This window comes from Citrus clementina, unplaced genomic scaffold (assembly GCF_000493195.1).
Source record: "Citrus clementina cultivar Clemenules unplaced genomic scaffold, Citrus_clementina_v1.0 scaffold_4, whole genome shotgun sequence".
NCBI classification, from domain to species: Eukaryota; Viridiplantae; Streptophyta; class Magnoliopsida; order Sapindales; family Rutaceae; genus Citrus; species Citrus x clementina.
Genome location: NW_006262274.1, coordinates 20,314,724 through 20,337,210, shown reverse-complemented (window position 1 = coordinate 20,337,210; position 22,487 = coordinate 20,314,724). Strand labels below are relative to the sequence as shown.

Below are 22,487 nucleotides of genomic sequence, written 5' to 3'. Positions count from 1 at the left end.
AGGATGTTGTATTGTATAATATTATGATTGATGGGTACGTAAAACTTGGTAATATTGGGGAGGCTGTACAGTTATACAGACAGTTAATTGAGAAAAGGATTTCTCCTAGTATAGTGACTTTCAATTCTCTTATTTACGGGTTCTGTAAAAATGGAAAGGTAGCAGATGCTAGAAGGTTATTAGACACCATCAAGTTGCATGGATTGGAACCAAGTGCTGTAACTTATACAACTTTTATGAATGCATACTGTGAAGAAGGCAACATACAACGCCTGCTTGCTTTGCTGCAAGAGATGGAGACAAAAGCTATAGGCCCGACTCATGTCACATACACTGTGGTTATCAAAGGACTTTGCAAACAGTGGAAGCTACAAGAAGCTGTTCAATTACTTGAGGATATGTATGTTATAGGTGTAACCCCTGACCAAATCACATATAATACCATCATTCGGAGTTTCTGCAAATGTAAAGACCTAAGAAAAGCCTTTCAGTTACTCAACCAGATGTGGCTGCATAATCTGGAGCCAACGTCAGCTACATATAATATTCTCATTGATGGCCTCTGTGTGAATGGTGACTTAAAGAATGCGGATTGTCTGCTGGTTTCCCTTCAGGAACACAATATCAGTTTGACAAAAGTTGCATATACAACAATAATCAAAGCCCATTGTGCCAAGGGTGATGTGCATAAAGCAATGACATTCTTCTGTCAAATGGTGGAGAAGGGATTTGAAATTTCAATAAGAGATTATAGTTCTGTAATTAATAGATTGTGCAAAAGGTGTTTGATTACTGAAGCAAAATCTTTTTTCTGTATGATGTTGTCTAATGGCTTTCCTCCTGATCAAGAAATTTGTGAAGTGATGCTTATTGCCTTTCATCAAGGTGGAGATCTTGGTTCAGTTTTTGAACTGGCTGCTGTGATGATTAAATCTGGCCTCCTTCCTGATAAATTCTTGATAAACTGATGATTCTCCTCCATCTCATCTTTCGAAAGAGCTGTCCATTGGTTGATATGAAAATTTACCACGTGAGGTACCCTGTTTCTACATTGCTAATGATCATTTCCAACTGCATAATAATTCAAATTGATGTCCGTGAAACGTATCAGATGTTTTCTTTTTTAAAACTTGATATTTGTAAATACTCGTCTATAGGTGACAATATTGAGAGTAAACTAGCTTAATATTTCGTATTATTGGTAGAAAACTCTGAAATGTTTTCTACATTTTGTATCTTTCCCCTTTCCTTAGCTCTTTTGATTGTATCCGCCTGCATAAATACATTATACTTCATTCAGTGGATACTGCATTATCACATGTTTAAAGTGTGGATGCGTAACTAAAATGTGGATACTACATCTCAATAGTCAAGACCATGCCGCTTTAATGAAATTTCAGCACATGACGAATACGATCAAGGGATTCTCAAGATTTTTTGAATTTTATCAGTTAACTTTAAACATGCTCGGATCTTGTCAAGTTCAGTAAGGTGAGCGTCTGTGATGACTACTCAAATATTTTTTCTCATTTTGGTAAAAAAAAGGGAAAAGGAAAGAGAAGAAATCAGGTGAATTTTTACAACCCCCAGTTGACTGAAATGCTGCTACAGTCCCTGCCTCCTGGTGCTGCTTTCTCACTTGGATTTTTCAAGTTCTTTTTATAGCAAAAAGCGAATGCAGAGAAATGTACGTCAATTGTTAGCAACAACTCTATAATTGATAAAATGGTTGTGGGGATTTCTTCTTGGGGTAACTATTTTCTGGAAATATTTTGATGGTTGTAAAATGTTTCTTGCAGGGATAAAAGACACATCAATGTTGCTCCGAAAGCTATTATGAAATTAAACACTGTCAGCCATGTACAGTTGCTGTTCTCGCCTACAACCTTGACGCCACTGCTGTATCCTTCACCAACAACCTTGAATTCACAAGCCAATCAACCTCCATAGGCCAAGCCAATATCAGGATTAGTATTTTGTTTTTCACAATGAACAGAATAGGAGTAATTCTTTTCTTCCCTAGTATTTTTTGCAACCGTAACTTTTGTACACCGTAACAAGGGTGTTGACTGTACACTCACCCAGGTGAATAATTAATGAAAAAGGAAGGATAGAGCTTGTGACAAAACCAGCCTTCCATTTCTCATCATCTTATGGGAGACACCTTTAGAGACAAAAGACCATCAAGATGTGAAACAAAATCTCCACTGCCAGATGGGCCAAAAGCCTCCCAGAACCGAAGAGTCTCATCCGCAGCAGCTGATACCACAGTTAGGCCATCAGGGCTCTGCAAAAACAATAAAGATTAGTTTATTTGAAGAACAAAGTGCTCTGAATTATAAACTAAGTTTTTGGGTTGTCAAACCTGGGAAAGCTCGAGAATTCTGGAGGTTTGATGCTGTAATTCTCCCCATTTGGTCATGTGAGGGTATTTCCACAAGCATAATTTTTGTCCATCCCCGCTTGAACTGAAGCCATGGCCGCTCAATATTTCTTTGTGATGCCTGTTCCACTCTAGTCCACAAATCTGCACAAGCACGTCAAATTACCATAAGCAAAGTGAAATCCAAACGTTGAAATGGCGTATATGGGTAGTTTACAAAATATTAATGTTTCTAAGAGAAGTGAACAATTTTACTTGCCTGTGCTTTTGTATCTACGCTGCGTATGCATGTACCTTTTTGTACATTCCATATTTTAATACACCCATCTTGTGTGCCTCCTCCAGAAGCAAGAACATTAAACTGATAAGGGCACCAGGCAAGGGCCTTGACTGCAGCACGGTGGTCTCTGAATCGGTGCAAACATTTGGATGAGCTCATTTTAGAATGATCCCATACGTGTACAAGATTATCATCACCACCGCTGGCCAGTAGATTGCCTTCATTAGACCATTTCAGTCCACACACTTCTGCGGTGTGTGCATTTATGCGAGAAGTCACATTGTTTGATACTCTGACTGCAAAGCCACGGAACAACAGGCAAGGTAAATATAAGAATGATTCATAACTAGAATAACTAAAATAAAGGAACGTGGTTTAGGTTCCCAAGACAGAGATGATGAAATTCAAGTACTATCGTGGTTAATGATGGACTTGTCTTGGCTCCCTGATGTTAAAATGTGACCGTTCCAGTGGTTCCATGATGCAGTTGCTACTCTTTTATCATGACCCTCTAGGTTTCTAATCTGCATGTGAAAAGTAATGCTTACAATCAACTCATTCGGAGTCCAGAACAAGTAAGCAATCATGAAAGGCAAAGAATGGAGCGTAGATATTTACAAGTTTTGAAGTCTCAGCATCCCAGAGTTGAAGTTTGGAGGCCATATATCCAACAGCCAAAGTTTTGGCATCCTGTGACCATGATATACTTGTAGGGAAATCATCCTCCCCAGTAACTTTTAACAACTTTTGTACTTCCCCATTCTCCTGTTTCCAAAGATACAGTTCTAAACCCAAAGCAATAGCAAGAATGTTGTTTCTTCCCCAATCCATCATGTTTGAATAATAGTCATTCCTAAGATTTGGTGCGTCCAGAATCCTAGCTTCTTTCTGCACACGCCATTAATCAAAGTACAGTCAGTTACTACCATGAAGTTCAGGCTGGTGAGTGGAAAGCAGATGATCCCAACTGCATCAGATAGTTGTTCGACTCCTTTCCTAGTTAGCAACTGATATCATTGAAATAGATGAGTACCTTGGGCAATTGACGACGACATTGGATTTGCTCGGTACTGTTTCTCAATGCCTCTGCATCCTCCCTTCTCAATTCATCAATGAGACGATATGACTTTCTTCTTGATTTTGGGCTTGCCCTAAAAACTAGCATCCTAAATGGTTTCCCTTCTGAATCCAAATTCAAATTCTCTGCCACTTTCTGTCTGTATGCGTCCTATTTCAAGGAAAAAGACAGGACCCGTTAACCTAATTATACTCCATTAATCATGCCCCCATTTAAGAAGGGGAAAAATGTTAATCCAAAACCAAATTAGGTAACATCACACAGTAAGATCAACACAAGAACTAAACTACAATATATGAAATCGACCCCAGAAATCTTGGTCAAAATACACAACTTGATCCATATACGAATTTCAAGACAAATTTTTAAAGAAACATTGGGCACCCGTTTAAAGAATTCCCAAGAAAGAAACCATAAAAGAATTTGAAAACAAATAAAAATAAAGAATGAACTTACATTGAAATTGGGATTCCGAAATTCTTTGGTTGTGTTGGTCAACAAACCGTGAGCTTGATCAAGATTCATCAAACTTCTGTTGGGTATAAACCGATCTCCCTTTAACAAGTACCCAGAAGGCCAAACAACAAGAAAATAGGGAGAAAATTAACGAAACAGATAATTAAACAAATTCAAAACGCCAACAAGAAAACAAAAGAAAAGGTACTTGAAAAATCAAGAAAAGTTTTTTTTTTTTCTTTTTTCCTCGGTACCTGAAAATCGAAATCAGTGGGGCTGCCTAGTAATCTCCTTGGCGAGTACCAGTCAGTTTCAAGTAGTCTACTCAGTCTGCTTTGATGATCCATGGAGATAACTGACAATCCAAATGTCAAGTTTCCTTATTTTGGTTACGAGTCACGAGTGAAGGATCGAGTTCAGCGAAGGATTTGGTATCTACCGCCAAAAGACCTGACCGTTAGGATTTATAGCCGCCAAATAAGTCGGGTCGGGTTAGCATTCGAAATTGACCCCGGTATAGGCTAAGTTCGGGTTTGGAATATTTACTCCAAATTAATTATTCGTACTATTTATCCAAACCATACACACTTCAAAAATTTTGTCACCAATAACAAAAATTCAACTATCACGAAGTAGGCAGACCATTTAACAGATTTGTGAATGTACATATAATATAAACGTGGTTTTGTGTTAATTTTCATTGTTTATTCGGGAAATAAATTACTGTATTTATTAAAACTCACGATTTAATACAACTTGTATCAAATCGAAGTTTTCTCAATTCCTGCACGAGCGTCTCCAAATCCCTCGTGGAGCTCCCACCGCTCTTCACAGCGGCCAAAGCCTTGTCTCTCAACTCTCTGGCTTTAATCTTCGTTTCTCCGCATTGACTTAGTGACTCACCAATGACCTTTCCCAACTCGTCCGAGTCAGGCACCGAGTCTCCGCCCTCACAGACCAGAACAGCTACCCGCAAATCGTCCACCAAAAGCCTTGCATTCACGAATTGATCGGCCTCCATTGGCCAACCCAATATGGTGACCCCACTCACTATCCCTTCAAGCATTGAGTTCCACCCACAATGACTCACGAATCCACCCACTGCTTTGTGACTCAGTATTGACACTTGCGGGACCCAACCTTTTAGAACCAGGCCCCTACCCGCCACCCGCTCCTCAAACCCATAGGGAATCAGCCCGTACCCATTACCCTCCGCATGGATCACGCTCGTTTTAACCACCCACAAAAATCGGATCCCACTTTTTTCAAGCCCTAAAGCTAATGCCTCCATCTGTTCTTTACTCAAAACCTTTTGACTCCCAAAGCAGGCATAGACGACGGAGCCATCCGGGCACCCGTCCAGCCACTTTGACACGTTGTCATTCGGATCCAAACCAGAGTCACCACCCCGAGTCGACTCCGGACCGAGCAAACTAAGGGGGCCAACGCCGAAAACACGGTCGTGACCCATTTTCCTCTTCAAGTAATCCAAATACTCGGATTCCAAATCATCAAAGCTATTGAAAACGCAACCCCAACCCCAACTCAAAGTATTTGCAACCATGCCGTCCTTGACAAACTCAAACTCAGGATCAGAGTCGGAGACCATATAAATCCTGAACACCGTAGGCAAATGCTCTTCTTTGAAAACAGGAGATCTTGGCAAATCACGAAACTCAACAACATCCAATGGCTTCACAACACCCGTGTGGTTCCAGCAATAATCGCTAACGGAGGCCAGAAACGACCCGGACGAGAAAAACGTAATTCTGACAATGTTAAGCTCACGGGCGAGATTCAAAGTCCAGCCGAGGAAGAAGTCAGAGACGATGGCAACAGGAGGGTTAGCGTGGGAATGAAACCACTGGATTATGGGATCATACAGCTTCCCGAGGGCTGACATGATGGGCAGGTTACCTCTGTTTCCCAATTCCTTAACATTTTCGACGCCCGCAGGGACTGATGGGTGTGATGGAAATGGCAGGACTAGGGTTTGGATTGCTGGGCGAGCGTCGAGAAGCGAGGACACGATCGGGAGGTTTTTGGGGGTGATTAAGATGGTGATGTCGAGGTTTTTGAGAGACAATTGGTGGGTTAGGTCGAGAAGAGGAAGCATGTGGCCTTGTGCTGGGTATGGAAATACGAGAACGTGGGTGGCTCTGCTGTTGGAGCAGCTGGACATGGCTTACAGCTTTCTCTGCTTTTTGATACAGAGACAGACACTCGATGAATGAACACGTCAAGCACGTAACTCTTGTGTACTTTCTTTCAATTTAGACTCTCCTCGATTAAATGATAAAGCTTAGAATGACGGAACGCAGAAACAATCTTTTACCTAATTACGTAGACAGAGATATGTATATGCTTTTTCCTAATTATCTCACAACATTACAAATCCACCCCTAGCAACCTAAATTTTCTTCGCCATCACGTCGACGTTACCATCACTAATCCATCGGGTTCAACTTTGATTAGCCTAACGAACGTAAGCTAATTTAAATATGATAAGTAATTTGCTCCAAACAAAATGTAGAGAAATCTAACTCGCGAGCAACTCTAGGAAGACGAGAATAACTCACTGGGATAATCGATACAGTCACCTTTTAATCTAATTGATCTATAAATTAGTAGTAACGCTTGGAATCTCCTCTCTTTGCTGTTTTTCATTGATTTGGGGTGGCTTGTGAAGAAAATCGACAAGGGGAAAGCCACGAAAGTTTTGCACTGTTTCTGAAGATTTGATCAAACGACGACGACGACAACGTCAATTTGGTCAATAAGGCCATTAATTAGTCTTATTGATTGGCTGTAGGATGAAACTCACTCTCGCGTTTGTCAAGTCAAGACAGGGAGATTAATTAATGGCCTTCCCTCGCTTATAGCTATTTCACCAGTCTCGTGTTGCACGTGTCGCTTTATGCCCTGATGCCCACTCACAAAAATTAAGCGATTCACATAAAAACATTTCATGATATATTTGACCCCCCTAATTCAATGGCCTTAATTCTTTTACTTTACTTTTGTAATGTACTAGTTTGCAATACTAATAATAAATAGCCGATGACGAAGCAGCAAAATTTCAAGTTTTTAATGCTCGTAATTTTTTTTACCTGGCAATATTCATTTAATTTTGAACCATTTGAATTTGAATTTTCTAAAACAATCATGTTTTTTAACTTTATTGACATGGAATGACCGAAGAATACTACTCTAAACCCACATTTGGCGTATTAGCCCCACCATATTTTATTAGTGGATACATTAAGAGTGCATTTAATACACTGTATTATATTATATTGTATTATATTATTTTAATACATATGTATTATGTTATATTTTATTACATTAACACTGTATTATAACAATACTATACAACATTTGATGTTACTGTACCGTATTAATTTTTAATTATATTATATTTGGTGTTGTACTGTATTGTATTAATTTTTTATGATTAAGTTAAATTATATATTTAAAAAATAATGTTTATTAATATTTAAAAAATACAAAATATACTAATATAGAGGTCTTAAATTTTAGAAATTTAACAATTTTTTTTAGTGTATGTTAAATTTTATTTAGAAATGATGACAACTATTATTTTTTTAAAACAAATTTCTAAACTCAAATTTAATTATCAATAAGGGTTGTACAACAATTGTCTTTTTCTAAACAATTGTCTTTTTATAAACAAAATTCTTAAAAAAATTTAATTACCAATAATAATTCCCACAGCACAGTAAAATAAAAATTTTGTGAAGGCATTCAATCTCATCTCAAACAAATCTCATCCATCATTGTCGTCTTCAACCAATCTACAAAATCAAACCCGCTGAATCAAACATAGAAAAGGAACTAAGGGATGTAGCGGCGGCGGCTATTAGTGGTTATATGAAGATGATGAAGAAATGGCGGAGAAGATGACAAACAAGAACCTGAGAAGAAGAAGAAAAAGAAGAGGGGAAAAGGAAAAAATAAAAATAAAAGAAAAATGAGAGATAGAAACAGATATGACGAAGAAGAAGAGGGGAAAAGGAAAAAAATCAAAGAAAAAAGAGAGAAAAACAGAGAAGATGAAGAAGAAGAAGAGGGGAAAAGGAAAAAAAAAAGAAAAAGGAAAGAGAGAGAAATAGAGAAGACGAAGAAGAAGAAGAAGAAGCTAATACGATATAAACCCGAGTCTCACTTTTCCGTTATGCGGCGTTTCCGGCATTAATTTTTTTCTTAATGCAATACCAGAGAAGTGCCAAACAAACATCGTACTGTCATACTTTAATACAATGCAAAGTGCTAATACAGTATAATGCGGCATGCCAAACATGGCCTAAATGCAAAAAGTCTGAGCATTTTCGACATACATATAATCGAGAAACAGTGATAAATTTCCTAATACAGTATTAAGATATAAATTAATACTGTAATAAATTAATTAAAGGGTAAAAATGACACCTTATTTCATTTCGCATGAAGATTTCTCAATTCCTCGACAAGCCTATCCAAATCCCTTGCGGAGCTTCCATCACTCTTCACAGCTGCCACAGCATCATCTCTCAACTCCTTGGCTCTAACCTTCACTTCGTCTCGTTGACTTAGTGACTCGGCAATGACCTTCCCCAACTCGTCCGAGTCAGGCACTGAGTCAGCACCCTCACAAACCTGAACAGCCACACCCAAATCCTCCACTAACAGCTTAGCATTCACAAATTGATCAGCCTCCATTGGCCAAGCCAATATCATGACCCCACCCACTATCCCTTCCAGCAGCGAGTTCCACCCACAATGACTCAGGAACCCACCCACTGCCTTGTGACTCAGTATCGACACCTGCGGTGCCCACCCTTTCAAAACGAGGCCCCTACCCGCAACCCGCTCCTCAAACCCGTCCGGCAGTGACCCGTACCCGTCATCTCCTTTTCCGATCATCCCCGTTTTAATAACCCACAAAAATCGGATCCCACTTTTCTCAAGCCCTGAGGCCAAGGCCTCCATTTGATCTCTTTTCAGAGCCTTTTGGCTCCCAAAGCAGACATAGACCACAGACCCGTGGGGGCACCCGTCCAGCCACTTCGTCACGTGGTCATTCGGACCCAAACCCGGGTCACCTCCACAGCTTGACTCCAAACCCACTAAACTGAGCGGGCCAACACCAAAGACGCGATCATGACCCATTTTTCTCTTCAGGTAGTCAGAATACTCGCCTTCCAGAGCATCAAAACTATTGGAAACGCACCCCCAACTGGAAGTATTTGCAAGGTTGCCATCTTTGACAAACTCGGACTCAGGATCCGATTCCTTATAAGACCTAACCATTGAAGGCAAATGGCGTCTCTTGAAAACAGGATATCTTGGCAAATCAGGAAACTCAACAACATCTAATGACTTGACATCACCAATATGATGCCAGCAGTAATCAGCAACCGAGGCCAAAAGCCACGCGGATGAGAAAAAGGCAATTCTGACAATGTTAAGCTGGTGGGCAAGCTTCAAAGTCCAGCCGAGGAAGAAATCAGAGAGGATAGCAACGGGAGGGTTATCGTGGGAACGAAACCAGTCGATTATTGGGTCGTAGAGCTTCCCCAGAGCTGTCATGATGGGATAGTTTCCTCTGTTGCCCAGTTCTCTCACATTTTCAATGCCTGGAGGGATTGAGGGGTGTGATGGGAAAGGTAGGACTAGGGTTTTGATCGCTGGGTGGGCGTCGAGAAGTGGAGACAGAATCGGGAGGTTTTTGGGGGTGACTAAGATGGTGATATCGAGATCTTTTAGAGATAATTGGTGGGTTAAGTCGAGAAGAGGAAGCATGTGGCCTTGTGCCGGGTATGGGAAGATCAGAATATGAGTGGTTCTGGTGTTAGAGCTCGACATAGCTTTACTGGTCTCTGTGAGTTGTGTGTGATTGAGCAAGAGACGTATGCTTCTGAGAATGTCGTCCACTTTTTTCTAGTTTTAAAGGACAATAGCAAGAAGAATCACACTATTGTTTGAGGGGGTTATTTTTTATTCCCTCCCCTCAACTACACATATTTTTAGTGTGATAGAATGTATGACTGTAATTTCACTTTCACCCCTCGCCTAGTTGACTAATGGAAAGACCAAAATACCCTTCCTTGACCGAAAACAAAGCAAACATCCAAATTTTCAAAAAAAATAATGTGTAGTACCTATATTTCTGTTTGTTTGCGGAATTGTACGAAGAGAATGAAATGTTATAAGAGAACATATTGACTTTGATGAATCAGCAATCAAACATTAAAAAAAAAAAACTTGCAAAAATTAAAGTAATGTAAAATTAAGTGATTTTTATCTTAAAAAATCTACAGGTTTGTTCGTCCGAATGCACCTCTTAACAATCTTATAATATAATGTGTAAAAAAGATTCATTTATAATATTGTGAACAATAGATCTAGATTTTATAAATTTTGGACACTCATACTATTGAAAACCTCACTTTATGTTGAAACTCGGGCCACGTGTTGATTAATTATTAAATCTTATTACTTCGGATTCACACCTTTGATTAGATCATAAAATATAATTTGATTGTTTGTTAAGGCTCTATGGTAGAAGCGAAAGGTGAAATGACCAATTCCTCTTCACACTAACCATGGAGAGAGGAAGTTCTTCCACTTTTGTTTGTGTGTGAATTGCAAACAAATTTCCAATACTAAGGAGGATAACAATGGTGTGTGAATTGCAAAGAAATTTCCAATACTAAGGAGGATAACAATGGGGACTTTTGAACTCGAACTCCAACAACTTCTTTATGAAGTGTATACTTACAAGCATTGCATTCTCCCGTAATAAAAAGGACTTTAAAACAGGTTTATTTTTATTTTTTCATTCAGTTATCCGGGTTGTAAACTCGGATTCCGGGAACCGGGTTTAAGCCGGACCGGACCCGGAGTTAAAAAGATACGGACAGTGCAAATGCTTTTGATATAATGGACCTTGTTTCTAAGTTGTTGTGATCTTTGATGACTATTTGAAATTGTTTGTTATGTTGTGTTGTGTGTCTCAGAATTTATGATATGAAAAAATTGGCTTGTTCAATATAAGTAGCCATGTGAGTTGTTTCTTTGTCATTGTTATAGTATTGGGTCACAAAATATAAGCAGTTGTAACGTCTGAGACAAGTGAAGTTATTTATATGCTAATTTAAATAAACTTTCTTGACTTGCGTGACATTTTGTTTCAAATGTAATGATTTTGTTTCTTAATGATTGATTGATCTGCTAGAAAATCATAGTATCCATACACTATTCATGTGAGAAGGTTATAAGGTACATGCATGTAACTTAGCATTATCCGTAATAAAAAGGACTATGATTATCACAATTTACATCTCAACAACTACCTTTTTCACTTTGACTTCCAAGATGAGAGGAGTAGTTTTTATTTTTTTGGATACACTGCATATGTATATATTAAAATAAGAAATCTATTCAGTTTAGCTATGGGATAATGGGATTCATGCTTTGATGAACACCACTTTTATTGGCTACTTTGAAACCTCTCTACTTGGCACCTCTTATTCCATCAGTAAACTCCCAATCACAAGGGGAAATTTGGGAGAATGTAATTGATTGATTACGCAAATTATTAATCTATTAAAAAAAAAAGAAAAAAAAAAAGAAAGAGACATTGTAACCATGAATCTGGAAATTTATCTGTAAGAGTATATTTTCAGTCCCTCAATCCTGGTGAAACTTCGTAATAAACCACAAGAAATCTAAATTTTTGCTGATTCAATTGGTCTGGTTCCTTTTTCAAAGTAGCTATAAAAGATGCTAGTATAATCTTTCACCGTCTTGTACAATCTCGGCCTGGCCTCATTCACCACTCCGTTCACCGGTCCAACCTCTTGATTCGGATTCGGTAAACAAAATACGGCCAGAGACATTCTTCCCCTTTCCGAATCGGTAACCACCCTATGTATTGGACTTTTAAATATTCCATTGCTCATTATCTGCAACATAATCTCAAGTCATGCTTTCATAAAAAGTAATTACAGAAAGAGTATTAGAAAATTAACTATTATTAGCAGTTACCTCTATCTGATCTCCAACATTAATAACAAAAGCTTCCGGAATGACTGGAACTCTGTACCATTGATTGTCTTTCAGGACTTGGAGGCCTTCCACTTCTTTATCTTGCAAGAGATAAGTAAACGCTGTTCCATCTGCATGCGGCTTGAGACCTATGGCTAGATCGGGCCTTGGACATGGAGGGTACAAGTTGTACACCGCAATCATTGTTGCTTCTTCTCCATACATGTCCAGAAAACAGTTCTCTTCCAAATTCAATGCCAGCGCTATGGCCTTGAGCAGGAATTCGTTTAACTTTACCATCTTGGCGTTATATTCCTCTAAAATTTTCCTGAATCATTAACACCAAACAAGTTTAGCACTCTGTTCGGTATTGTGGTGCTATGAAAATTGAAATTCTAGTTGTTAAGAGAAAGTTGATGATGGGCGTTAAACACATAACAATTGTACAAAACAATAGTCCACTGTGCTCCCGATGCAAGCTACTACCTAGGGGAAACAAACGTAACCTGAAACTTGATCTTTTGTCGTTGTCATTAATTTTGTGCATATAAATTATAAGGCTTCAGGGAAAAAATATATATAATTAATCACCTAAAAGATTCAGGGTTTTCAGGCCAGAATTTGAGTTGTTTTCGATCTTCTGGTCCAGTTATGAGATACAACCGATCAATCCAATCGAATGCTTGCTCCTCCCCATTGATAATGTGATTCGCATACCCTTCAAAGCCAATAGCAATGTCTCTGGCGTATTTATTCTTCTCTTCCGCAGGAAGAGCAAAGAACTGCCTGCCAACTGCCTTCACTTTGTCCAGAAATGCAGGCTCTATTCCATGATTGATCGCCTGAAACTCAAAAATTTAAGCAGTGAGTATAACTAGTTCTTATTAGAATTTTGTCAAAAAAATTAAGAGGCAAAGAGCTGACCTGGAAACAGCCCCAGGAGCTGAGAACTGAGCGAAGCTTCTCAAGTTCTTGTGCGCTGGATTCTGGCGATGTCAGGAGGCCAAAATCAATTGTTGGGATGTCAATCAATGGCAGACAAGTATCAAGACTGCCAGCATCACTGCCTTTATAGATCATCTTTTGTGGTATTTCTTTTTCTTGGACTTTCTTTGGTGGTAATGTTTCCACTTCTTGAGCAGGAGATGTACTGGACTTAGCCATATTGCACGTATTGGAGTTCAGGTGGTGGTGTGCGGTCTGGATGGTGTCTACGGGCTTATTTATAGCAAGCTTTAGAAATAGTAACGGTATTTCCAGCGAAGTCCGATTGCAATAAAATATGATAAATGGAGCGAATGAAAAGCATGAGGTCAATAATCCTGTGTCGTTCAATTCAGGCAGCCTGCCTCAATAAAATATTACATTCCGGCTACGCAAGACAAAAACCCAGCCTTTTACTGAAAACTTCCTTGATTTCTTAATGCGAGGCCTTGGATTCATCATTCATGCAACGGCCAATAATCTGTATTCATCTGCTAAACTTATTGTTATTTTATTCACCAAATTGCTAAGCCCGTCCAAATTCTCCCAGCCGCCCAGAAATTTCATTCAACTTTGGTTAACACTTAACCAGGCACCAATCCACCAACTCGCTTTCCTCCTATTCTTCTTCTTCTCCCCTTATATCCATCTCATTATATTGTTTTCTTTGAGCTTTTTTCTTTTCTTTTTTTCCTTTTTTGGGTAACTTTGAGCTTTAGTTAACCAATTGAGAAGTCAAGACAATTATTGGAGTCTTCTATTAATTCTCTATGGCATCACCTTCACACGTGAAGCAACTTTTCCAATCCACATCTTCTAGCAAATTCTTTATTAGTCTTAAAAGAAAGAAAAATAATAATAATAAACTACTCCTATCATTTTCCAACGATTCTTGGACTCATTTTCTCTCCTAATTTAATTGGATAGAGATAGATTTCTCTTTGATTAATGTGAGTGGAATAAATATAATTTTAGTATTAAATAAAAATAAAAATTAAGACTATGTCATAATAAACTTATCAAAAATAATTTTGATAAATTTTTTTATTGTAATTAAATATTGGGTTACATAAATTAAAGGGTTAAAATTTTTTGAATGGCCTCATTTCTAGCAGGAAAAGTCTTGGCTTATTTCTTCAAGCATTGACATCAGCAATGGCTGGCATTTTCCTTTATTTTGAAGACGAGAGAGAAAGAGAGTGGAGAAGCTTCTTGCGCACTTGTTATTAATTTTCTTTTATCAAATAAAATTTTGGGAGAAGGTTTCCATTAAAACAGAAATACACTATAAATTATTTCAACAGATGATGTCAAGAGGAGTAGTTGGAGTACTGATAAAAATATAAAAGATACTAATATCTTACGTAATCAACGTGTTATGCATGCTCTAATTAAAAATTATTGTTGAAATTTCGTGTCTTTGAAAAAGGTTTTCAAGCTAATGGGCCATCCTTCCCTAAGAAATTTATTTTTTAAGGGTACGTGTTTGAATCAGTGTATATGTTAAGGGTAGGAGTGGAGAAAAAGTCCGGCCCGCCCAAGCCCAGGCACGCGGGCCCTCATGAGGTGGGCTTGGATATGGGCTCAAAAAATATAAAGCCCGCATGTGTTGGCCTTGATAAGGGTTTAACAAAAAAATCCAGACTTGGCCCGAGCTTTTTAATTTTATGAATAAAAAATAAATTTAATTTAAATAAAAAAGAAAAAACTTAAAATATTAAATTAGTTTAATTTTTTATATTAGTATTTGTTATATTATTAGGTTGTATTATTAATATTTTATGTATTAGACTATTATTCTTATTATATATTAAATTATTATATTTAATTTAAATATTTTTTTCTTAATTAAAAAAATTTATAATTAATTTAAAAAGTCCATGTCTGGCCCGAGTCCAGCCCAGCCCAAGCCCGTCCCTCCCAAATTTGGGCGAGCTTTTTGAAGGCATGTACTTTGTTTAAATGATGTGGGCCTGAGCTTCGAAAAGCCCGGCCCAAGCCCACAAATTACAATCTACTTCCTCAATTATATAATTGAGTAGGAGTAGCTATTTTTCTCATTGGATGGCATAAATTTCTTTGTAATATTAATGAGGATGTAAATTCGAATAAATTCTAAAATAATATATGCCAACAATTTTTTTTATACTGTAATATGCATATCATTGACCAAAAAAAAAAAAACTAGGCTTGTTTGGTACTATTGTGGAGTAGCCGTACAAAAGGGAATACTTGCAGCATTGGCTCTTAAGCTAATTTAAATTTATCCAATAATTGTTTGATAAAAAAGTTATAATAACACTTTTACTAGTTTAATTAAAAAAATATATCAATTATAAATCATATTTACTAAATACAATATATTTTTATATTGCAATTAAAGATTTTTTTTCATAGCACTTATGGCTTGAAATTTATAATATCTCAATACCAAACAAATTCTTAACTGGGAGAAAATTAATTATTTGTAGTCAATTTATGTTTCCCTCAAGTTCATCTATTCATTAGCTTCTTTATGTACTTAAACAATGATGTCTTAATTAATTTGTCAAGATCCAACGTTTTAGTCCAATTAATAAATTTCACAACATTTCAGATTCAAATATTAAAATTTCTATAATTAATGGCACTTAAATTGCAAGAAACATAAAGGGATCTTGTTCATTTCATGTCTCACACATTTAGGGATGTAAAAAATACCCACTACGCACGGATCCGGGCTAGATCCGGGTGATATAGATTGGCTTATCTCAGTCATTACTTGATAAGTCTGGAGTCCGGCTCGAAACCCGAATTTTATTAAAAAATTATAAAATATATATTATTTTAAATAATTATATTTATTTGACCCATCTATTACACATATTTAAAATTTTAAACATTTGAAGTTCATATTCATGTATAATTTCATTAAAAATAAATTTAAAAATTATAAAATTATGAAATAAATTAAAAAATATACATATATAATATTATAAAATATAAAATTGAAGCTTCAAAAACCCGAATTAAAAAGCCTAACTTAGATGTCCAAAAACCATATTTGAGACAGGGTCCGAACATTGCCATATCCAAACCTGGACCCAAATTTTGGCTTCCCTACCCATACACTTTTTAGCCAATACTTCTGTTCTCTTTACCATCGTGGCGTACTCATCACAGTTGCTGACAGTCCCTGGCCACCCACAGGGGCTTTCCCCAGCCCAAAATCCACTACATAAAATGGAGGCCCACACCGCGAACTCAAAATGAGCATCAAATCAAATTGATAAATTTTGTCACTATTCTAATATTATTAATTAATGGAAGCTTTATTTTAACCATAAATCGGTCCTAGAAATGTTTGTATGTTCATTGCAAAAATTATACGTGCTTGTAATTTTTCTTCCCACTTTTCCCACTTCCGTGCGTTATCAATTCCCTCATGATTTATTAATCCAGTCTTCTTCCCCCTTTCTTTTATCATAACGGCCTTCTTCCTGCAAGTATCGACTGATAAGCAGACTGTTAACAGTAGTATGAACCAATACTATAGTCTTTAAAGCACTTTATCAAGTGGCAAAGGGTTAATTTTGTCCTGCCCCCAAATATTTCAACATTTTTCACCGCGTCTCCAAATATTTCAACAATACTCACTTCACACCTAAATCCGTTATTTTGACCGTTTATTCTAACGGTCAAATGGCAAATTTGGAAATTCATATCCTAAATATTATTTGATGATGATAAATTAAATTTATTTGATAATTTAATTGATGGAATTATTATTAATTACCTTTAAATAAAATTTTTTAATGTAAATATTAATTATTAAATTAATATTTTATCTCATTTTATTTTTTGCTAATTCAAGATAAGGGGTATTTCGGATATTTACTTAAATTTTAAATAGCTCCGTTAAACATAACGGTCAAATTAACGAAATTGGGTGTGGAGTGAGTATTGTCGAAATATATAGGTGTGTGATAAAAAATATTAAAACATTTGGGTGCAGGATAAAATTAACCCAGTGGCAAAATACTTAAATATGGTGAGAATTACGAGTAGTACACTCGTGCTAGTACTTAATTTCCGAGAATCGATCGATCGATCACACGTCATTTTGGGGGGTTTCAAGCGAATACCGCCAAAAAGTCTTTAGCTCAAATGCCAAGGACTTGAGATGATACAAGACCTATCACCGACTGCATCCCAACAACAGTAGCCGACGATGGACACAGTTTGTTCAAATTCAGCTTTAACTCCTGTGTGCTATTATTAATTTATTACTTAACATATGAAGAGGAAAAAGAAAAAAACTCTGTAGCCGTATCATAATTCTCCTTTCTCCCTCCATCTTTCTCTCTAGTTGAAACGACAACTCGAAGGCCAAAGCCTCACATCCGCAAATTTAACCCGAGTAAAATTGCAAGAAAAATGAAAAAGGCCTCAGTCACTCGATTTATTAGTCTTTTCCTTTCTTAGCTCTTCGTACAAAAAGAAGAGAGATCGATTCAACCCTTTCTGTCAGGCTCTTTGGGTTTGATAGGTAACTTTATTTCACTTCGGGCATTTCAACTGCGGGTAATTTTTAAAAACCTCCCCTGAGGTTTGGACTTGTTGCAAGTAGATGGCGAAAATTGATTTATTTGTAAAAAATCCCCTACCGTCAGTTAAGTTTAACATTGACCGTTAGTTGACCGTGCAAAGACAATATTACCCTTAACAATAGTTTGTAAACGAAAATAACTAAAAAAAAACCAAAATTATTGGTGCAAAAAGCACAAACCCTATTTTTTGACAATTTTATCCTTGTCAATTCTAAAAATTTACAATATCATAGGTAAAGATTATGACTATTTCATTTTTAAATTTTTAATTTTATCTTTCTTGTAGGAATTTTAAGGAAATATCAATAATTTAAAGAGGATTTTTTAATTTTTTAATTTTAACTTTTTTATAGGAACTTTAAGAAAATATCAATAATTTAAAAATGGTAAAATAGCTAATAATTTTGATTTTTTTTTAGTTATTTTCGTTTATAAATTATTGTTAAGGGTAATATTGTCTTTGCACGGTCAACTAACGGTCAATGTTAAACTTAACTGATGGTAGGGGGTTTTTTACAAATAAATCAATTCTCGCCATCTACTTGCAACAAGCTCAAACCTCAGGGGAGGTTTTTAAAAATTACCCTTTCAACTACGCCTAACTTGCCATTGGGTCATGGAGGCTTGAATACTGACCGTTGATTTGACAAAACTGAGCCCCGTATTTTCTAAAATCTTTTTAGGATTTTCGTTATTATAGATTTTTCCAGGGTATAAGATTTTCTTTTTTCTTTTTAATTTAAAAAAATTTATAAGAATCCACAGAAATTAATTAATTTTTTTTAATTTAAAGCTTTTTTGACTATCCCCTTATTGGGAAATCAACAATTAGAAAATCAAACAATTATAAAGATTAAAACACAGCCAAGGCATATGAAAATGAAATTAAAGGTTCACATAACGACACTCTTTTCATCTCTAATGAATGGTCTAATTAGTTTAGTCTTTAGCGGTGATTGTAAAAAATGAGAGTGCTCCGTCGTTTACTAAAGATAAAACCATGCATGTGAAAATTTTGAGTTCAACTTCTCATAAATGGATAAAAATCTTCTCCTGATCTGAATTCTCACGAGTTTTTTTTTTTTTGTCTGAATTATGAGGTGATCTTGAGTGGACTCCAACTGTGGGAGACTTTTAAACTCATACCACAACCCAGACTAATCCCCGCTCGCACCGAGTCAGCTTGTAAGGGGTAACGTGTTGGCTAAAGTGGTGACTCCATACGAGAGCGGAGCTTAAACTTCTAACCTCTCTTAAGGAGTGAGAGTGCCGAACCACTCACACCAACCAACTTTGGTTACTCTCATGAGCTTTTAATAATCTTATACCATGTGTATTTAAGTGATAGTGTATGAATATGATTTAACTTCTTTATTTTCTTTATTTATTAACTACCAATCACTCATGTATATTTTTACTCAAGAGGAGATCAGATCATGAAAGAATCATAATCATGAATGAATACAAGTATAATTAAATGCATTTTTTTTGTTGTTGATTACTCCACACGCTAAGCGTAATTACAGAAGACAAATAGGAAGAAATAGTAAAATGGAAATAGGCAATTATCAAAACCACTAGAACCTCAACATACACAACATTGCATTGTAGGGCTCTGTGAAGATACAGGTTTACGTTTCGAACCCTAAGCATGCATCTTCTTTATATTTAAAGTGTCTATATATTAAGAAAACAAAACAATTAGGTGTGCCGAGAGAGAGATAACAAAAAAAAAAAAAAGAGTAAAGGAAACTGGCCGGTTAACTTAACTAATAATGGAAACTGTGGATTTACACTAATTAGTTGTTCTTTGGTGGGTGATGCCTAGGCGCACGATAATCAGCACTGAAAGCTACAAATTCTTTATCATCCCCATCTTCAGAAACCTTACGAGAAGCAGCAGCATTATTTTTCTTGCATAATTTTGCATGAGCCACCACCTTCTTCCCTTTCTCATAACATCTTTGCTTCACAACTGCCATCTTCCTTCCTGCCAGTATTGTTTGGTCTATTGCAACAACTACAACACTCTCACCATTAAACACCCCCTGAAAAATTAAAATCAAAAGTTTTACACTTTACACACATTCGTACGTGCCAAGAGCGACGCTACTTCAGAAATCAATCATTTGTATGTATTTATATAGTGGTTAATTACCTTTCTTCTCGAAACACCAGCAACTTCAGCAGCTGCATCCGAATCCAATGAAATTTTCTTTATTAATAACCAAGAACTAATTAAAAAGATAGACGAAATAATAACTTGCTTTAGTAAAGTGTGAAACTCTGTTACCTTGGTAGAAATGGGCGTTGGAAAGCAATGCCATCAGCAGAAATAGAACAATTAGGCGGCTCTTGAGCCTCATTGGAGCCATGATCTAGGATATGTTTGTTGCTAGAATAAGGCAGCAGAGAAGAGAGAAATAAATGAAAGAACACAAAGCAGCTTTTTGGACTAGCTATATAGAGATCAAACACAAGCACAAGACAAAATGCGGATTTTAGGACCCTTATATATTTGCCTCCAAGTCAAATATATTAATTGGTTACAAAAACATCCTCCCTATTGGTAGCTAATATTATAAGCATAACTATGCGATCAACAGCTAATTAATCTTGTAGTAGTACCAAAAAACTGCATCAACTCTCGAGTCAGACCATGTGTTGATTGATTGTATCGATATTTGAAACGAAAATCTCGAAGATTCAAAGCTTTTATACATGTATATGGTCCCATTAGGCATAGGAAACGGAAACAAGTTAGACTACAAGGTAGCAAAGAGGCATGCAAGTGCACAAAACAAACAAACGCAACGGTGGTACATAGTGGATACGTTAACGTGAAATGGAAGAAACGTGTGTTTTGCGCCTGTCTGCCGCCATGCAATCAACGAGAAGAGCCTTTTGCTTCGCTTATGCCGAGGTCGGATTCTGGTTATAATATATACCCGTACACAGAGTCACACACGTAATTTTGAAGTGTAAAAAGCTGTGAGGGAATTAGAAGATCGACGGAATTGTTCCGGAATTGATTTTAATCTTATGGATCAGTGGGTGGTGGTTCCTAGAGGACTGTGCTTAAGCGAAAATCACTAGGTCTAAAACTTCCAGCTGCTGCTAAAATCTGATGTGATCGGAAATTGTGCAGTGTTACCACTAATGTCAATTTTGCCACATGACAACCACCACCGTCACCACCGTCACCGTCAGATTGGGATGTACAAATTTTTAGTTTAAAATTAAAGCAGAATTAAAATAACTGATTTGACTGTTAATACTAATAGGGAGAAAGGAAAGGCAAAGAAAGCAAAGCACGTACGTACCTACTGCCTTGATCTTGTTGCTAATGCGTGAGAATGCTTTTGTAGTTCTGTTTGTTTTTTGTCTTCCTTTTTGTTCTCAAGCTGTGCCTCGAACTATGACTATGTATTGGGATGATATTAAAAGCGCGATAAAGAAAATTCTTTGAATCTTCTCTTCGCTCGACTACCAATAACCTTGATTTTTACCAAAAAAGTAATTGGGTTCACATTTACCACTTTGTTCATTGCTTCTTGACATGCGTCTTCAGTAAATTTTCTTCTTCTGCACAGGAAACAAAGAGTTTTTCGTAGACCATTAGCTTGATCTTTATTTGTACATCGAGATGAGAGAAGAATGACATGGCTACCTTCACCCCATTTCAGTCCTAAAAAACCCTGGGTGTAGTCAGAAAATTGATCGGGTGCTTCTAGTAACTCTACGGTCCACTGAGAGAGTCCATGAGTTTTTTAAATCGGAATTGGCTGGTCCAACGCTCTGTTATTCTTGAGGGATCATGGAATCATTTCAGATAATTGTACATTTTCTGGCTTTAGCTAGCTAACCTCTCGTTTACCGTTTACCTACTTTTAATGTGAATGAGAGAGGATTCATCATCTTTGTTCACTTAATAAATTAAACTTTTTTTTCCCTTCTCTAAATATTTATCATATACACTTTTACTACAATAGAAATAATATTTAACCATTATAAATAATAAATTAAATAACCCCGCCTATAAATAAAAAAATTAGGAAAAATGTGCAATGATAATTGACACCCTCATTTTATCTTTCGTATCCATCACTTTTCAATTAACCTCATTTATTTTTAAAATTATCCTTAAATAAATAACTATTGTTTTTAAATTTATTTTTCTGTCTCATACTCTATCTCTTAATGAAAATTCAATAAAAGCACGGTTATTTAATAAAAAGATATTTACAAAATGGGTGGGGCTATATACACTCTAAAAATTACTTTAAGCACTCAATTTCTATATGCACTCATCTATTAATTTTAAAAAATTAGATTATATTTTGTACACTCTTTAAAATACCAAAGGTACCCTCATTTAATCCTTTTTAAATTAATTATCTTTAGTTACTCTACACATTCATGAAAATGTTGTATACACTCAAACAAATAATTCAATTAATCAATATATCCTTAGGCAAATCAAAGACGCCGCTTGCTTTGCTTTGCAAGTTTTGAGTTTAGAATCAGGAAGAGAAGTAAAGATGAAATTTTCAATCGTAGCAATCGATTAACTACACTCAACAATTATGGGAAGACACACGGTATAGGAGACACATGCTAGCCATAACATTGTACTTCAAAACTGAGTTTCAATACTGAATCAGGACC

At 36.5% G+C, this 22,487-nt stretch overlaps 6 protein-coding genes across 8 annotated transcripts in view; 1 reads left to right on the top strand and 5 right to left on the bottom strand.

The window, feature by feature from the left end:
• LOC18044364 (putative pentatricopeptide repeat-containing protein At1g13630) overlaps window positions 1-1,393 on the top strand; it is a 3,383-nt gene extending 1,990 nt beyond the window's left edge. Inside the window, 1 exon segment of the mRNA XM_006437778.2 lies at window positions 1-1,393. This exon segment is cut by the window's left edge and continues 149 nt beyond it. Within this exon segment, the coding sequence (XP_006437841.2) occupies window positions 1-968 (968 nt within the window). The 3' untranslated portion in view covers window positions 969-1,393.
• A 344-nt stretch (window positions 1,394-1,737) lies between these two features.
• LOC18044362 (cell division cycle 20.2, cofactor of APC complex) lies at window positions 1,738-4,551 on the bottom strand. Its single transcript, XM_006437776.2, has 8 exons — window positions 4,452-4,551; window positions 4,198-4,296; window positions 3,697-3,891; window positions 3,282-3,551; window positions 3,076-3,187; window positions 2,643-2,959; window positions 2,366-2,527; window positions 1,738-2,287 (listed from the first exon to the last, which is right to left on the bottom strand). The coding sequence occupies exons 1-8, from the start codon at window positions 4,542-4,544 to the stop codon at window positions 2,147-2,149; spliced, it is 1,389 nt and encodes a 462-aa protein (XP_006437839.1). The 5' UTR covers window positions 4,545-4,551; the 3' UTR covers window positions 1,738-2,146.
• Window positions 4,552-4,557: 6 nt separating this feature from the next.
• Window positions 4,558-10,190, bottom strand: LOC18044360 (UDP-glycosyltransferase 89A2). 3 transcript variants are annotated; one of them, XM_006437774.2, is made up of 2 exons: window positions 8,647-10,190; window positions 4,558-4,632 (listed from the first exon to the last, which is right to left on the bottom strand). In XM_006437774.2, the coding sequence occupies exon 1, from the start codon at window positions 10,060-10,062 to the stop codon at window positions 8,653-8,655; it is 1,410 nt and encodes a 469-aa protein (XP_006437837.1). In that variant the 5' UTR covers window positions 10,063-10,190; the 3' UTR covers window positions 4,558-4,632; window positions 8,647-8,652. The 3 variants fall into 3 exon arrangements, with proteins under 3 accessions (XP_006437837.1, XP_024041113.1, XP_024041112.1); XM_024185345.1 differs by having other exon boundaries at window positions 4,627-4,647; XM_024185344.1 differs by lacking the exon at window positions 4,558-4,632 and adding an exon at window positions 7,104-7,119.
• On the bottom strand, window positions 4,883-6,746 carry LOC18044361 (UDP-glycosyltransferase 89A2). Its single transcript, XM_024185343.1, has one exon. The coding sequence runs from the start codon at window positions 6,377-6,379 to the stop codon at window positions 4,937-4,939; it is 1,443 nt and encodes a 480-aa protein (XP_024041111.1). The 5' UTR covers window positions 6,380-6,746; the 3' UTR covers window positions 4,883-4,936.
• Window positions 10,191-11,842: 1,652 nt separating the features above from the next.
• LOC18044359 (flavonol synthase/flavanone 3-hydroxylase) lies at window positions 11,843-13,410 on the bottom strand. The gene is made up of 4 exons (XM_006437773.2): window positions 13,171-13,410; window positions 12,838-13,088; window positions 12,247-12,574; window positions 11,843-12,164 (listed from the first exon to the last, which is right to left on the bottom strand). Exons 1-4 carry the CDS (start codon window positions 13,408-13,410, stop codon window positions 11,928-11,930), a joined length of 1,056 nt encoding a protein of 351 aa, XP_006437836.1. The 3' UTR covers window positions 11,843-11,927.
• Window positions 13,411-19,618: 6,208 nt separating this feature from the next.
• LOC18044358 (root meristem growth factor 3) lies at window positions 19,619-20,194 on the bottom strand. Its single transcript, XM_024185323.1, has 3 exons — window positions 20,113-20,194; window positions 19,978-20,009; window positions 19,619-19,867 (listed from the first exon to the last, which is right to left on the bottom strand). The coding sequence occupies exons 1-3, from the start codon at window positions 20,192-20,194 to the stop codon at window positions 19,619-19,621; spliced, it is 363 nt and encodes a 120-aa protein (XP_024041091.1).
• Between the last annotated feature and the right edge of the window lie 2,293 nt (window positions 20,195-22,487).

Bases quoted from the DNA above. Each gene is read 5' to 3' on its own strand.
- LOC18044362 (XM_006437776.2), bottom strand. From the start codon at position 4,544: ATGGATCATCAAAGCAGACTGAGTAGACTACTTGAAACTGACTGGTAC. The intron at 3,552-3,696 runs GTACTCATCTAT...TGGCGTGTGCAG, and splicing joins GTCGTCGTCAATTGCCCAAG to AAAGAAGCTAGGATTCTGGA. The intron at 3,188-3,281 runs GTAAATATCTAC...TTTCACATGCAG, and splicing joins ATGCTGAGACTTCAAAACTT to ATTAGAAACCTAGAGGGTCA.
- LOC18044361 (XM_024185343.1), bottom strand. From the start codon at position 6,379: ATGTCCAGCTGCTCCAACAGCAGAGCCACCCACGTTCTCGTATTTCCA.
- LOC18044360 (XM_006437774.2), bottom strand. From the start codon at position 10,062: ATGTCGAGCTCTAACACCAGAACCACTCATATTCTGATCTTCCCATAC.
- LOC18044359 (XM_006437773.2), bottom strand. From the start codon at position 13,410: ATGGCTAAGTCCAGTACATCTCCTGCTCAAGAAGTGGAAACATTACCA. The intron at 13,089-13,170 runs GTCAGCTCTTTG...TTTGAGTTTCAG, and splicing joins GCTCCTGGGGCTGTTTCCAG to GCGATCAATCATGGAATAGA. The intron at 12,575-12,837 runs GTGATTAATTAT...TTAATGATTCAG, and splicing joins GAAAACCCTGAATCTTTTAG to GAAAATTTTAGAGGAATATA.
- LOC18044358 (XM_024185323.1), bottom strand. From the start codon at position 20,194: ATGGCTCCAATGAGGCTCAAGAGCCGCCTAATTGTTCTATTTCTGCTG. The intron at 20,010-20,112 runs GTAACAGAGTTT...ATTCGGATGCAG, and splicing joins CAACGCCCATTTCTACCAAG to CTGCTGAAGTTGCTGGTGTT. The intron at 19,868-19,977 runs GTAATTAACCAC...TTAATTTTTCAG, and splicing joins CTGGTGTTTCGAGAAGAAAG to GGGGTGTTTAATGGTGAGAG.